This window comes from Pagrus major, chromosome 8, assembly GCF_040436345.1.
Source record: "Pagrus major chromosome 8, Pma_NU_1.0".
NCBI classification, from domain to species: Eukaryota; Metazoa; Chordata; class Actinopteri; order Spariformes; family Sparidae; genus Pagrus; species Pagrus major.
The window spans coordinates 24,940,129-24,952,891 of NC_133222.1; the positions used below are offsets into that span (position 1 = coordinate 24,940,129).

Here is a 12,763-nt window from a genome sequence, read left to right on the forward strand (position 1 = left end):
GTAATATCGCGATTCAACTTGCATTATCTACTGGCATCCAAAGGAAATGCATTTACTTTATTCAGTTTAACCATAAGCAGGAATAACCGTTTTCCCGCAGGGGAGAGAAAATTAATGAACAGAGGGGGTGTATAATCAGTGAAGAGGGGGAAATCCCCCCTTCCACCCAGCAATTCACACCCAGAACAAAATTTTTTTATTAGAGTTAATTTAGAAATATATGTACTCATTTATCATTTTTTTCAAACAAATGTGGTATATACAGGACTGTTCTCCATTAATGGCAAAGCAAAGATCATCTGGAACAGATAGGATTCTTTTGGTGCTTTTTTACATGATAAATTCATAAAGGCACATTTTACAGTATATTACACATGTTGAGGCATGTATTACTTTTGTTTTTACTCAGTTGCAGTTGAAATCTAGGTGATAAATGTTGTGATTGTGACTGATGGAAATAAATAAATTCAAGTTGTCGAGTAAGTCCAGTGCCATTTCAATTTTCTGTTTATTCACTCCATTCTCTTAAATGAGATGATAGTATATTAAGATGGTAATACAGTGTTGGATTCTGAACGGACATCCCTATTACCTACATCCACTTAAATTATCCATCTAAGTTTAAGGTTTTATTTACAAAAGACAAAAGAAATTTGAAATTTGTATTGGGGACAATCAGTCTCTGTCATCAGTAGGGACAGAGCCAGATCTTTGGTACCAGGACAAATTACAGTCAGCGTGTGAATGGAGGTTCAGTAAGTGACATTTTGGGCAATGGAAGCCCAGATAGCACAAACACAGACTTGGGTAAAGGGAGATGAACTGCTAAGAGACAACGGCATTAGGGATTGGCCAATTCATCTGATGTCACAGAGGAAGGCAGGCTGTCCAAGGCTCCAATCTCTGTAACCACACACAAACAGAGAACTTTATTGTAGACATACAATATGCGTCAGAGAAGCAGTGCGTCACTTCAACTAATTTCAAAATTATCATAACCATTCTTTACTTACAAACCCACCATTATCTTCCAGATATATATTTCACAATTGTAAAATCATTAAATGCTGAGTGTCCTTTTGTTTTGCTAATGGGAGGCCTGTGGATGGCACATGATCTGATATTAATGTGTTATTGTATTCTGAGAAAACACCACAATTAATCTTATACCATGGTCTGGGTGAATACGCGATTCTGATTGGCTGGAGGGTGTCAATTAACCTTTGGTAAACAGACACCACTGGAAGTCCTCAAGTAGTTCCAGTGAAAGTGCCGGTTTACCATTCTAAATGAATGTACTATAGTCTGTATCTAAAATGAGTGGCATTGCCATCAACTGGCTGCAGACACGTTGACATTTGAAATAATCTAAATTTAAAAAATATAATTATCTTATTTTCAACACAAACGTCCTTCCATATACCATCCTCTGAACACCACAGGGTAGCGTTTGTAACACACAAGCTCCTAGAGGTAGACTAGACTCAGGGCTGTGGTAAATTATCAGGTGGGTAACCTAAGTGTCTGCTGGCTAAATTGTCCATAATGAGTCATGGATAACTCATAAAAAGGTGAGTAAACCCTGGTTGATTTGGGTGGTTCACTGTAAACTAAACTAAAACATGAACATGTGCGTTTACTCCCCACTACAGCCTGCTACACGGTCCCTCTGAACTTACTGGTATCCACAGATCCTCCCTCATCCCATTCACTGTTCAATTCACTACTTCAGGCTGCAGTTGGTCACTCATTTGTTTGCAAACATTTTTATTGATATGTGGACAGTTGCATGGCCAGTTAGCTAGCAAATCAAATCATGCTGTGAAATTATATTTACTGTTTGTTGACCGTACGCAATGTTATTGACTTTGAATCTTGCGAGCACAACATTAGCTTTCTGGCTAAAACTGAGCTGAAGGGTTCAATGAGCTCCCATTGCTGAGTCATATCTAAGGTCCATCCTCTTTACTGGAGTAGTTAACAATGTTTCCATTCATGAGAACCTCACGGGATTGTAATTATTGTTTCAGCTATGCTGCTTGTGAAAAATGTAATATTTTTATTGCAAAACACGTAAAAAATACATAAATGGTCTTAAATTTTTTTCTTTGGCAAGTGACCATGGTTTAAGCAGGATAACGCCCTTTGAGGTGTCCATAATCAGGAAGTAATGGACTTTCTGGAGGCAACTGCTGTGCGTCGGATGGTTCTGGCCTCGACATTGTCCATTAATTCCTGATAATGGACACCTTGTTGTGCAATATTCCCATAGATTTATTAATAGAACGTAGATAAGAGGGTGCCGCTCAGCTTCACTTCCAAGCTAGCCCAGTGGGCACACGTGGTATTGCAGCAAAAAAATCCCTTGTAGTTCAAAAAGCATTTTCCCCAAAAAGCGCCATTATGAAAGAGACCTCTGTAAAACTGTTGACAGGACACCAAGGACTGCAAAGACGGTCAATTATGACTCTTTCTATTATGAATCCTTGATCCATGAAGGTTTGATATTTGTAAAACTTGGCCTGAGCGGCAACCCGCGGGTTGGGCCAGCGGCGGAACCTCTACTGCGCATGTTCAATGGGACACATAACCAGGAAGTAAACGCGGAAACCAGAAAACTTTTTTGCATATGCACTAGGCGATTGTGTGAAAGTGAATCTCAGGTGATGTTGCAGAGTAACATAAAAGTATTAGAACGAATAGTGTAACAGACTACTTTCTATAGAGAATAAATTAAAGTGATTCATAACTTTCTTTTTTAAAGATAGAAACAAGTAGTGTGTAATACGTAATACTTCTTTTACGAGTAAGTACCGCAACATTGCTTTTAAGTTAGTTAAAACCAAAATCATTAGCATACCTTTAAGTTTGAGGTATGACAGAAAGTCAATGACAGTGTGGATGATGTCTCCATCTGCTATTCTCAGGGCACCTGTGGAAGCAAAGGAACAAAGTGTGGCCTGTTATCATGTCATCTAAAGTCTGGCAGTACACTCTGTTTGACAGGAGCGCTGGTGACAACATGAGGGGAAATTAATAACTCCAGATACCAAGATCTTGATAGAAGGAATCCTTTTAAGATTCTTCAACATGACAGATATCAATTACACAGAAAACTGAACCAAACAATGCATGATATAAAGGTAATCAGTGTTCTGGGAAAGTCCTCTTAACCAACTTTAAGTAGAATGAAACATGAAGGATTCTGAAAATGTCTTGCAATAGCTATTGCAAAGGTTGCTGGAGGGTTACATGGTTGTTGGAAGGGCTATGTTGTTGCTTTGGTGTTTGCACTGTAAAACATCTTGCAGGAATTTTTGATCAATGAATTAAAGCATATATATATATAAATTTCAAGTTACTTGAACCTCCTATTTTTCATTTTCAGACCCATTTCAGAACTTAAAAACAGAAATTCTTCTGACTCAAAGCAACAATACGTAACTTCTGGAGAAAGATGGGGGATTCTTGAATAATTAAATAGTGAAGCTTTGGGTTAGTGCCTCGGTTCCAATGACCTCAGGATAAGACTCATTATTCAACTATCTTTCCCCAGAATCGCATTAGTAGTTACTCACCCTTTGATTTCACTGGATGTGTCTCTGTTACCTGGCGCGTGCAATGCTGTTTTGTTCAGTCCTCTGTAAGACTCAGATTGTGTTTATTTCATCATTTCTCCTTGATTTTTGTGCCTCTACTGAGGTTGAGTAGGCTACGTAGTTAAATCATTTTGTTATTTGCCGTGGTGTAGCCGTTGGATACACAAACATAGTCTAGAGCAGCCGTAAGGTGAATGAGACGCGGCCGCGACAGGTATTATTGGAACTAATTGTACGTCTTTAAGAAATGCTGTCATGTGTTCTCCTTGAACTATCGGTCACGGCCATGGCTATGTTCCAGTGTTCTTCCTTGTATTTTTTTGTTTTTCCCCTTCTCTGTTTCTCCTGTGCTCTAGCTTGTGTCTCTGTGTGTCTGTCCTGTGGTGCTGTGGTCTCCCTCTCCCACTCCACTGGCTCCCAGCTCTGCTCACCTGCCTGCAATTAACTCGTCATCTTTCCCAGTCTGCTCACCTGTCTCCCATGAGCTCTTCACCTCCTCCAGTATGTTAACCCCAGCTTTACTTCCAGTCTGCGCTGGATCCATGTCTCTACCGTGATAGTTGCCTTTCTGGCTCCTAGCCTCTTTATAATTAATGCTATTTCTCGTGTTTGTTCCTTGCGATGTTTTACTTTTGTTTAATAAGTATTTCTCTGTGCCTCAAGATAACCTCATCTGTCTGCCTGCCTGTATGCCTACTTGTCCACCAGCAATCCCTGCACTCCTCTTCACCTCCATCCCCGTTACTTAAAATAAAACGTTCTTAATGCATCATTCCCTGTGTCTGCATTTAGGTTCTTGTGTCCGCAAGAATATATATATGTATATGTACATATATATATATATATATGTATATGTACATATAAAAATATATATATATATATATATATATATATATATATATATATATATATATATATATATATATATATATATATCTATATGTATACACTAACTCAGGTAGAAAGCGACTCAAACAGCAGCCTCAGCAATATGTTTTGTGTGTTAAATGAAGACTGACTTTTGAAAGTGTAACTGGAAAGCAAATCTGACTTTAGCATGTGGCAGTGTAACCAGTTGTTGAATACAACTTCCTGGTACGTTGTACAACCCTGTGTTGTAAAATGACCTTTGAATATAATATCTGGTCAATTGTTGTTCAGTTACCTTTTTTCAGCTGGTTTTACATTTTCACAACCTATAAGCCCACTTTGAATTCATTTGACTTAAGTCACACTTAATAATTATTTACATTGAGGGGTAGTTTCTGAAATGTTATTATGTAATTCAGCTGTATTACCTGGTTTCTATGGTGACTCTTGGTGGTTTCTAAGTTGTACTGCAAACAGTGTTTTTTCAACCTTTTTTAATACGCAAACCTTTTTTAAAATAAAAATTTCATAATACATTTGTTTTTGTTTAAGTGCTCAGTAATGCCAGAATGCCAAACATTGCAAAATGCAAATTGCAAAATTGCACTTTTAACCTGGCTATATCACCATGGGAACTTCTGCCAACCTAACCTGGGGCCTCATACATAAAATTGTGCGTAGGATTCACATCGAAAGGTGGTGTACAGAAGAAACACAGAAAGTGCTCGCCGGTTTCCCTTTGTAAATCACAATCAACTTGAAATGTGGCGTACCTTTTTCAAGCTTCATGAAACACCCACAGTTGCCTTTAAATAGTCAGTGAAACACCCCTAATTTTCATCCACACTGACAGCATGAAGATGATCACAGAGAACGCACAGAGAAGGGGTAAAAAAGGAATTAGAGCTTAATGTATAGCGCTTACTTGATTTGATTCAGGGGCACTATGCGGCTGCACAATAAATCAGTGAGGCTTATCTTTAACAGTAGATAGATGAATATCATCTTGTTTCTGTGTATGAGAGACAGACAGACAGACAGACCTGTTCTGAAGTCCTCCTCTTGGCCCATGTCCCTCTTGCCAGCCAGACCCGGCTTGTCTCCTAGTGTCCTGTGTCCATCTATTCCATCTGGACAATGAGGAGTGATTACAATGGATACAGTCATACAAACTGCAGATGGGTCTACTGAATATGTGATTCCACTGGTTACAGCCCTAATCTCAATTTCATGATAAGTAGTTACACTGCAGTTCAAGTTTAATTTTCAAGAACATTTTTTATGTTTTCCTTTTTTTCAGTTGTGAAAGATTCTTTTTGTATTTTGCATGAACTGAAAATATCACTTGAAATTATCTGAATTTACCAAGCAAAGTGATAACAACCGAAAATACACACATTTCCAAAATATCCCACCGTCAGAAGCATCATACATTAGACACACATACATACACAATACTCACAGGCCAGACCTACCTAATTTTTGTAAGAAGAGCTAAAGCACATTGTTGTACACTTGGTTATTTCAGCATGGTATTTGCTTTGTAAGGGTTGGGTTAATTTCCAAACTTTTACGGACCACCTGCAAGGCTTGGCTCATTGAATTGCAGTAAAACAGAGATTTGAACAACAGAAGAAATAAAAAGTGCACAGTTAAAATAGGATGGACTGCAGATTTAACACACAAGGAAATGCGTTAGAATAATAATGATGAAAGAATAAATGATAATAAAATATGGGAAAGCAAAATAATTTGTTTAGCCATGGTGTTGGATGCATCATTAGCCATCAGTGTATTCCTATGGAGTCTATGTGCTTAAAGAGTGGCATTAGATTTTCATAAGCCTACGGATTAAAGTGACACATCTTTGACAGAGTTCAACTTATCCTCAACACTTTTTTTATGTCTTTTAATCAGTTTAAGTGGTTCATGGTGGCACTGCTGTGTAACAGACCAGAACACACTGTGCAAAACAAATCTGTTCACCAGTGTTGGTTTTTAAATATCACATTGTTTAGAGTTGAAGTTGAATATTTTGTGCCATTTTTAAAAGAAATGTCCAGTAGCAGGAAACTGTGCTTTTAGTCATCTCTGTGTGTCCAGCAGGGTCACACCAGAGCACAGTTGGCTTTATTGCAGTGGGATTATTTCAAATATATTTTAATAGGAACTGTCCCTTCTTAATTTTTTACAGTAGTGATTCCCAATGTGTGGGCCATGAAGGTACTGCAGATGGGCCGTGAGATTAACTGTAAAATTGCCATAACATATTTATGATCAAATATTTTCCTTAAGTAATCATAACTGATTAAACAAGGGAGTTAAATTAGGTGTTATTCTTCATCTGTTAAGGGAAATACTTCATCTTCGTGTTATGTGTTGATCAGAATTGTGATTAAAATTTTGGGTGGCCCCCAAAAGATTTTCTGATTTCAAATTGGGCCATGTCATTCTTAAATTTGGGAATGTCTGGTTCACATCTTTGTGTGTCATGTGTTGCCAGGAAGTGGGGAAGAGACAGGCCTCCCCAAAAACTTGATATTTCATTTCATTTCATAGTACATTTGGGTTGGGTCTTAAGGACATGGGTAAGGGAATGGTTTGGGTCTCTGTGTAGAACTGTAGTAGCACATAATGAGACTATATTTAGTCTAGCTAAGCACAAAGACTGGAGGCAGGGGGAAACCAGTTTTGCCCTGTAAAAAGGATAATAACAAAAAAGCTGGAAAGAAACTTTTTCATATATCCATTTTGTACCTTTTTAGGTTGCACAGTAAATTGTAATTTGGGTTTTGTATTTGGTCAGGAAATAACTTGAAGGCTAACTACTTCTAAAACCACAGTGTCTCATCTACTACGAGCCCCAGTTTGTGCCTGTCACGAGTTATAAATTTGCCTTGTGTACAGAACTAGCAAGGAGATCAGGCAGCAGACAGATTTTGGAAATATATCCAAAACAACACTGAAGTGTTTTTAAATGGCCTGGAAAACAATGCATCTCTCTGTACTTTAACAATAATGTTGGATGGAAAACAACCGGGGCTCACATAGAATTTATTGAGGTAGTGTTTTGATGATTTAAATAAATAAAAAGTGTATCTTCATTAAACTACTGACATTATCTACTTTATCAGACAGTATTTTTTCATTATGTTGCAGCATTACTTACCAGCTTTTAACAGGTATGTGTCTTTATCCTTTAAGGGCACAACTCGACTCTCTGAGTGGTCATGATGTTAGATTATAGAGGAGAGATGTTAAGTGGCTGGAACTGTTTGACCCCTCTCAGGGTCTTCCTCATCAGCTAGAGTAGTACTTGAGTTAGAAACCCCTGCAGTCTTTGTGTGTTTATTGAACTGTAAGTTTAAAAATCCAATTAAAATACATGGCATTGGAGTGGAAAATAATGTATTTTAATGGTTTTGTCTTTCAAGTATACCCTCTTCTCTTGTCTCCATGTGTTTAGGTCTTACATTTAACATTAAATATCCTGCAATGTTAAATACCATGTGTTAATCCAAATTATTATGTAATATGTCTTAAAGAGTGTTAGAAAATATAACATATAATAACAATATGTGTTTTACAATCTACTTCCTTGAAAAGTAAAACTTCTAATTTCAATTATAATTAATTTCACGGTTTTAACATCAAAGGGGCCCAGTTAAAAACACTTCTTCAGGCTTAATGCTATTTTAATAAGCACATTACTGTAAAATAAAAAAAAAAACCACAGTAAAAAAGCTGAACTGACAAATGCTTTTGATTGTTCATTTGATACTACTACGTGGCAAAAGGAACTACAGTGCTAGTATCGACTACTAGCACTGAGTAGTGGGAAGCTTTCCTGTTTCTCCTATTCTGACAACAATACTTATACGCAGTGTAATCCATTGTGCCACACCTTTCCTCTGGTTGCTTCAAGCACACAGAGAAATGCAATGTTTGGATGCTTAAGCGCAGACAGCAGCAGGAAGACAGATGTCCCCCCTTGATGAGTGACAGAAGCAGCTAACAGGCGGGATGTTTGGACAGAGCAATTCCTTGCCTCCACCAAGGCCCTGCAGCGGCCGTATGTTTCTATCTTACATTGAGTGACCAGCTCGTCTCTGCCTCTGGCACTGGGAGAATCCTTTATCTGAATTAGGTGATCAATACGACCTGAAACACAGGATGAGGCAGGAGCAACCTTTACCTGGGCTTCACACACTCACTCACACTCTCTCTCTCTCTCTCTCTCTCTCACACACACACACACACACACACACACATACACACACACACCACACATACACCACACACACATCTGGATACCCAGTGTTCACTTAATGTGTCCTCCAAAGGTAATGAGGCAATCTTTAAATTATACCAAATTAGATAATGGAGACAGTGGACAGGCATAAAGAGACAGAACATCATTGATTCACAGAAGATAAGCTCCACAGTGTCTTTTGTTAGCCATGTTACAGGCAACATTTTCAAGCAATACAGGTGAGCTCTGGGATCCATATGAAAGCCCAGTTTAGTCAAAGCTTGATTACTGCATGTAAGATTTTTTCATCATGTTCTAGGTTCAAGGTCATTATTTAACAATAAACTATTAGGACTTAATGCTTCAGCTACTCAGGTGCTGGATGTCCTATCCATCTCCCACTTTTGGTTAAAGCTGCACTAATCAATATTTAAATATCAAAACAATGGCTGTGAATCAGAGTAAATTACAGTACGGTGCTATCACAATGATGCTATCACAATACATCAATTTTGCAATACACTGCAAGACAATCATCAATGTTGTATCATGATGTTTTTGTAAATGAAGAAGGAAAAATACCCCTAAAAAGGCAAAAGGCAGGACAAATGTATTTTATTCACTATATTCACAGAAATTAAACAATGCACAAAAAGTGCTTGGAGTCTTATAGTATGTTCCTATTAAAGACGCAGTTATGAAACTGCAACTTTTCCACGTGTCCCATCATTCCAATGTAAAATAGCCGGAAACTGGTAAAAGGCTGAACTGCCAGAGAGCAGAACAGTTCTGGAGTTTAAAGGAAGATACAACTATACCTTACTAAAATCTTTATAGTCTGTGTAAATTAGGTTCACAGAAGTTTACACCAAAAGTTATGAAGTGGTTACTCTGGTAAGTCAAGGGTAGCAGGGGAATCTGTTGTGAGCACCTGCATGTTTCAATTAAAATATCAATATTTGGCACAAGCGGCGGTATGTCAGTCTAGCGAACATTATTAATGTCTTAAAAAAATTCTGAGCTTTAAGAGATATTTCGCAGTTTATATTCACAGTTATCTGTCAACAGCAGACATTTTGACTTGTAGCATGAAAAGCACGTAAATAATAACATTAACAATGGCTTAATTCTATTAAGTGTCAACCTAAATGGAATCCAGCCATCATCAATGTTTTAAATTCCACCTGTGCTCTTCATGGTATGACAAGTTAAAATGTTGCAAAGGAGTCTGTTGTGCAAATGTATGCTGACATTACATTCTTCCTGTCACCTGTCCTGTGTAATCTGCTGTGACTCTAATTGAGTAAAGGAAACATTCCCTACTTGAATTGCCTCAAAATGCTGCAGATCATCAAACACTGACATATAGCCTTCCAAGCCCCATTTATTTTACTCTTTTTATGTTTTTAGGGAGAGTGCCTCACTCCTGGCTCAGCCTTTGGTAAGGGAGTAATTGGACATAGGTGTTAAATGGTATCAGCTACTGACACTTGAGCATGGCCTGGATTTTAGTCTTCTGATGTCTTTGTGTTTGAAGAACTTGAAGAGCTCAGCAAGACAAACCAGATGCTGTCTGAGCACACAGAGGCAGAATGCTGCAGAGTGATATGTGTGTGTTCAGTTAGTACTTACGGGGACCTAACAGGTAGCCAGCACTGTTCAGGGTCCAGCCACGTTTCTCCTTGGCCTGCAGACACACACACACAATGATCAGATCATCAAACAAGATACATGGGTTTACTGTTCAATGTTGATGGTTTTTAACAAGTGTTTCTGATATGTATTTTCCTTCATCAAGTGTGTCTAAAATCTTTGAAAATATAAAATATGCTACCCAATTAAATGAATTATCCTATCCTGTATCCTATAGGATCAATTTAAAGTTTGGGTTTTTTTTATCGGTTTTTAAAGCTCATAATGATATGGTACCCTCATAGTACGATCAGTGGCCAGTACGATCATCAGACTCTAGACTATTAACAGTTACAAGGACTAAAAAAAAAACTTGCTGAAGCAGCCTTTAGTGCCTATGCCCCCAAACTATGGACCACACAACCCCTGCATATCAGACAATCTGATTCTATGAGTGACTTAAAGAAACACTGTTGTTGAAAACACACTTTTTCACTCTTGTATCTCTTTGGTCAAGAACCTTGTCTTTTACCCGACTATTTTCCTACACTTGGTAATGGTACTGCTCTATTTGATTCTGATCTGATCCTGCTTCATTGGCTATATCCTTTGAGTTTTTTTTAGTTTTTGCCATGGCCCTTTCTCTTTTAATATTCTATTTTTTATTAAATATATATATGTAAATTATATATCTTTTATATAACTTTTTAACCTTTATTAAACCCTTGCATGATTAATTACAACATGTGCCTGTTTCTTTCTGTTGTTCTGAAGCACTCTGAGCTGCATTTTATGTATGAAAGGTGTATATATATATAAAATGATAATTAGTAGAGCCTGACATATACTCAATCTTTGTGGCCAATGCTAATACCTATTTTAAGAAGTAAAACATTTCTATAGCTGTATGTCTGCTGAAATACATGTTTTTGGCAATGATCTTACATTTTCAAAGGTATTTTTTTCTGCATATCATCTCCAAATACAAAGTTTTCATATTGGCACATATTAGATAACATATACGGCCATACCAATATATCTGTGATAGGTCCATATTGGCCAATAATATCAGCCAACCGATATACTGATCGGGCTCTAAGAAATAGTCAAGTCAATAAATGAACTACCTCTCTTCTATGTATTTATTTATGTAGTCTAACCACCATCATCTTGCTGCACTTATGAAGAACTCCTGGGGCATCCACAGACATCTCCCAACATACATCCACAGGTGCACAAACCCAACAGCCAGCCTTTGCTCAGTTTGTCTGTTATATCAACTCAACTCCCATATTAATGACATATGCAAAGACAAGACAAAGAAATTCATATTTAAACTGTTTTCATTGTCTTGGATTTTGGTGTATTCTTTTTTTGTGTGTCTATTTTTGATATCTTTGTACTAATAAACCTTAATAAAATTAATTGTGTGGTTTTTGTTCACAGCACTTCCACACACCTGTTGTTACCATACAATACATTTTACATTACTACTACAGTACATTGATATGTATTCCTAGAATGGCATTTCCCTCTTTATATGCAGTCATCTTCTCTCCTTTCAAATTTGTAGTTTTAAATTGTAAATATCATACGTTTATATTATTTCATATTGTTATTTGATAATTTACATTTAGGTTTACATATACGTTCTGGCCTATTTGTCACTTTTGTCACTTACATTGTTATTTATATCACCTAATTGTATTTTGTTGTTGCTATAATGTATCTCTGAAAGACTCAGCGCCTGATTGGAAATGCAATGCAATGTCGTTTACACAATAACAGTAGAAATTTGCGTTGAATCTCGAACAACTTACCGCAATGACCAACCCGATGGTCTCAGAAAAAGTTGCGCAGAAGATGAGCGACACGCAGAAAAACCCAAAGCACCTCTGCATCTGAGATAGAGAACAGAGAATGTCCACATCCACAAAGAACAAGTGTGAACAATCAAATCATCAGCCAATATTCAGGACGACTAGTCATGAGCATAGCCTATATTTTAGTAGACATAAACAAACTTTCCCAAAGAAGAGAAAGAAGTATTTACCTTTGATATGCTTGTCCCGCCGTCTGTTCCACTCAGAAGTCAGCAGCAGAAGTTGCTCGATGTGTGTCACACAGCGGTTCGGATGGAACGAGGACTCCATCCACCTTTTATGTGATCCCAGCCCGACCCCGCTGCTGTCAGCGCGCGTCAGCAGCCCCCTCCTGCAGACAGGATGGGCAGGTCACGAACACATCGCATAATGGAATTCAATAATATCATATAATGCCATCATCAGATTTTTCTTTGTCGCCCTCGGAGACATGGGATTGAATTTAAAAAGGGAAAAAATACGTCTCTCGTAATCTGATATCTGACTTTAACAAGCTTATCTCAGGAGCTTCATACGTGTCTAAAGAG

At 37.6% G+C, this 12,763-nt stretch overlaps 1 protein-coding gene across 2 annotated transcripts; it reads right to left on the reverse strand.

Moving 5' to 3' along the window:
- Positions 1-484: 484 nt before the first annotated feature.
- gal (galanin/GMAP prepropeptide) lies at positions 485-12,254 on the reverse strand. 2 transcript variants are annotated; one of them, XM_073472541.1, is made up of 6 exons: positions 12,174-12,254; positions 10,354-10,408; positions 8,559-8,630; positions 5,513-5,599; positions 2,861-2,932; positions 485-903 (listed from the first exon to the last, which is right to left on the reverse strand). In XM_073472541.1, exons 1-6 carry the CDS (start codon positions 12,252-12,254, stop codon positions 842-844), a joined length of 429 nt encoding a protein of 142 aa, XP_073328642.1. In that variant the 3' UTR covers positions 485-841. The 2 variants fall into 2 exon arrangements, 1 of the variants encoding a protein (XP_073328642.1); XR_012179586.1 differs by lacking the exons at positions 5,513-5,599; positions 8,559-8,630; positions 10,354-10,408; positions 12,174-12,254 and adding an exon at positions 3,579-4,007 and having other exon boundaries at positions 887-903.
- Positions 12,255-12,763: the final 509 nt, after the last annotated feature.

What these genes read in the sequence shown, in the direction of transcription:
- gal (XM_073472541.1), bottom strand. Translation starts at nt 12,254, where the DNA reads ATGCAGAGGTGCTTTGGGTTTTTCTGCGTGTCGCTCATCTTCTGCGCA. An exon ending in AGAGGAGGACTTCAGAACAG is followed by an intron (nt 2,933 to 5,512) that starts GTCTGTCTGTCT and finishes TTGCTTCCACAG; the next exon opens with GTGCCCTGAGAATAGCAGAT. An exon ending in GTCATACCTCAAACTTAAAG is followed by an intron (nt 904 to 2,860) that starts GTATGCTAATGA and finishes GTGTGGTTACAG; the next exon opens with AGATTGGAGCCTTGGACAGC.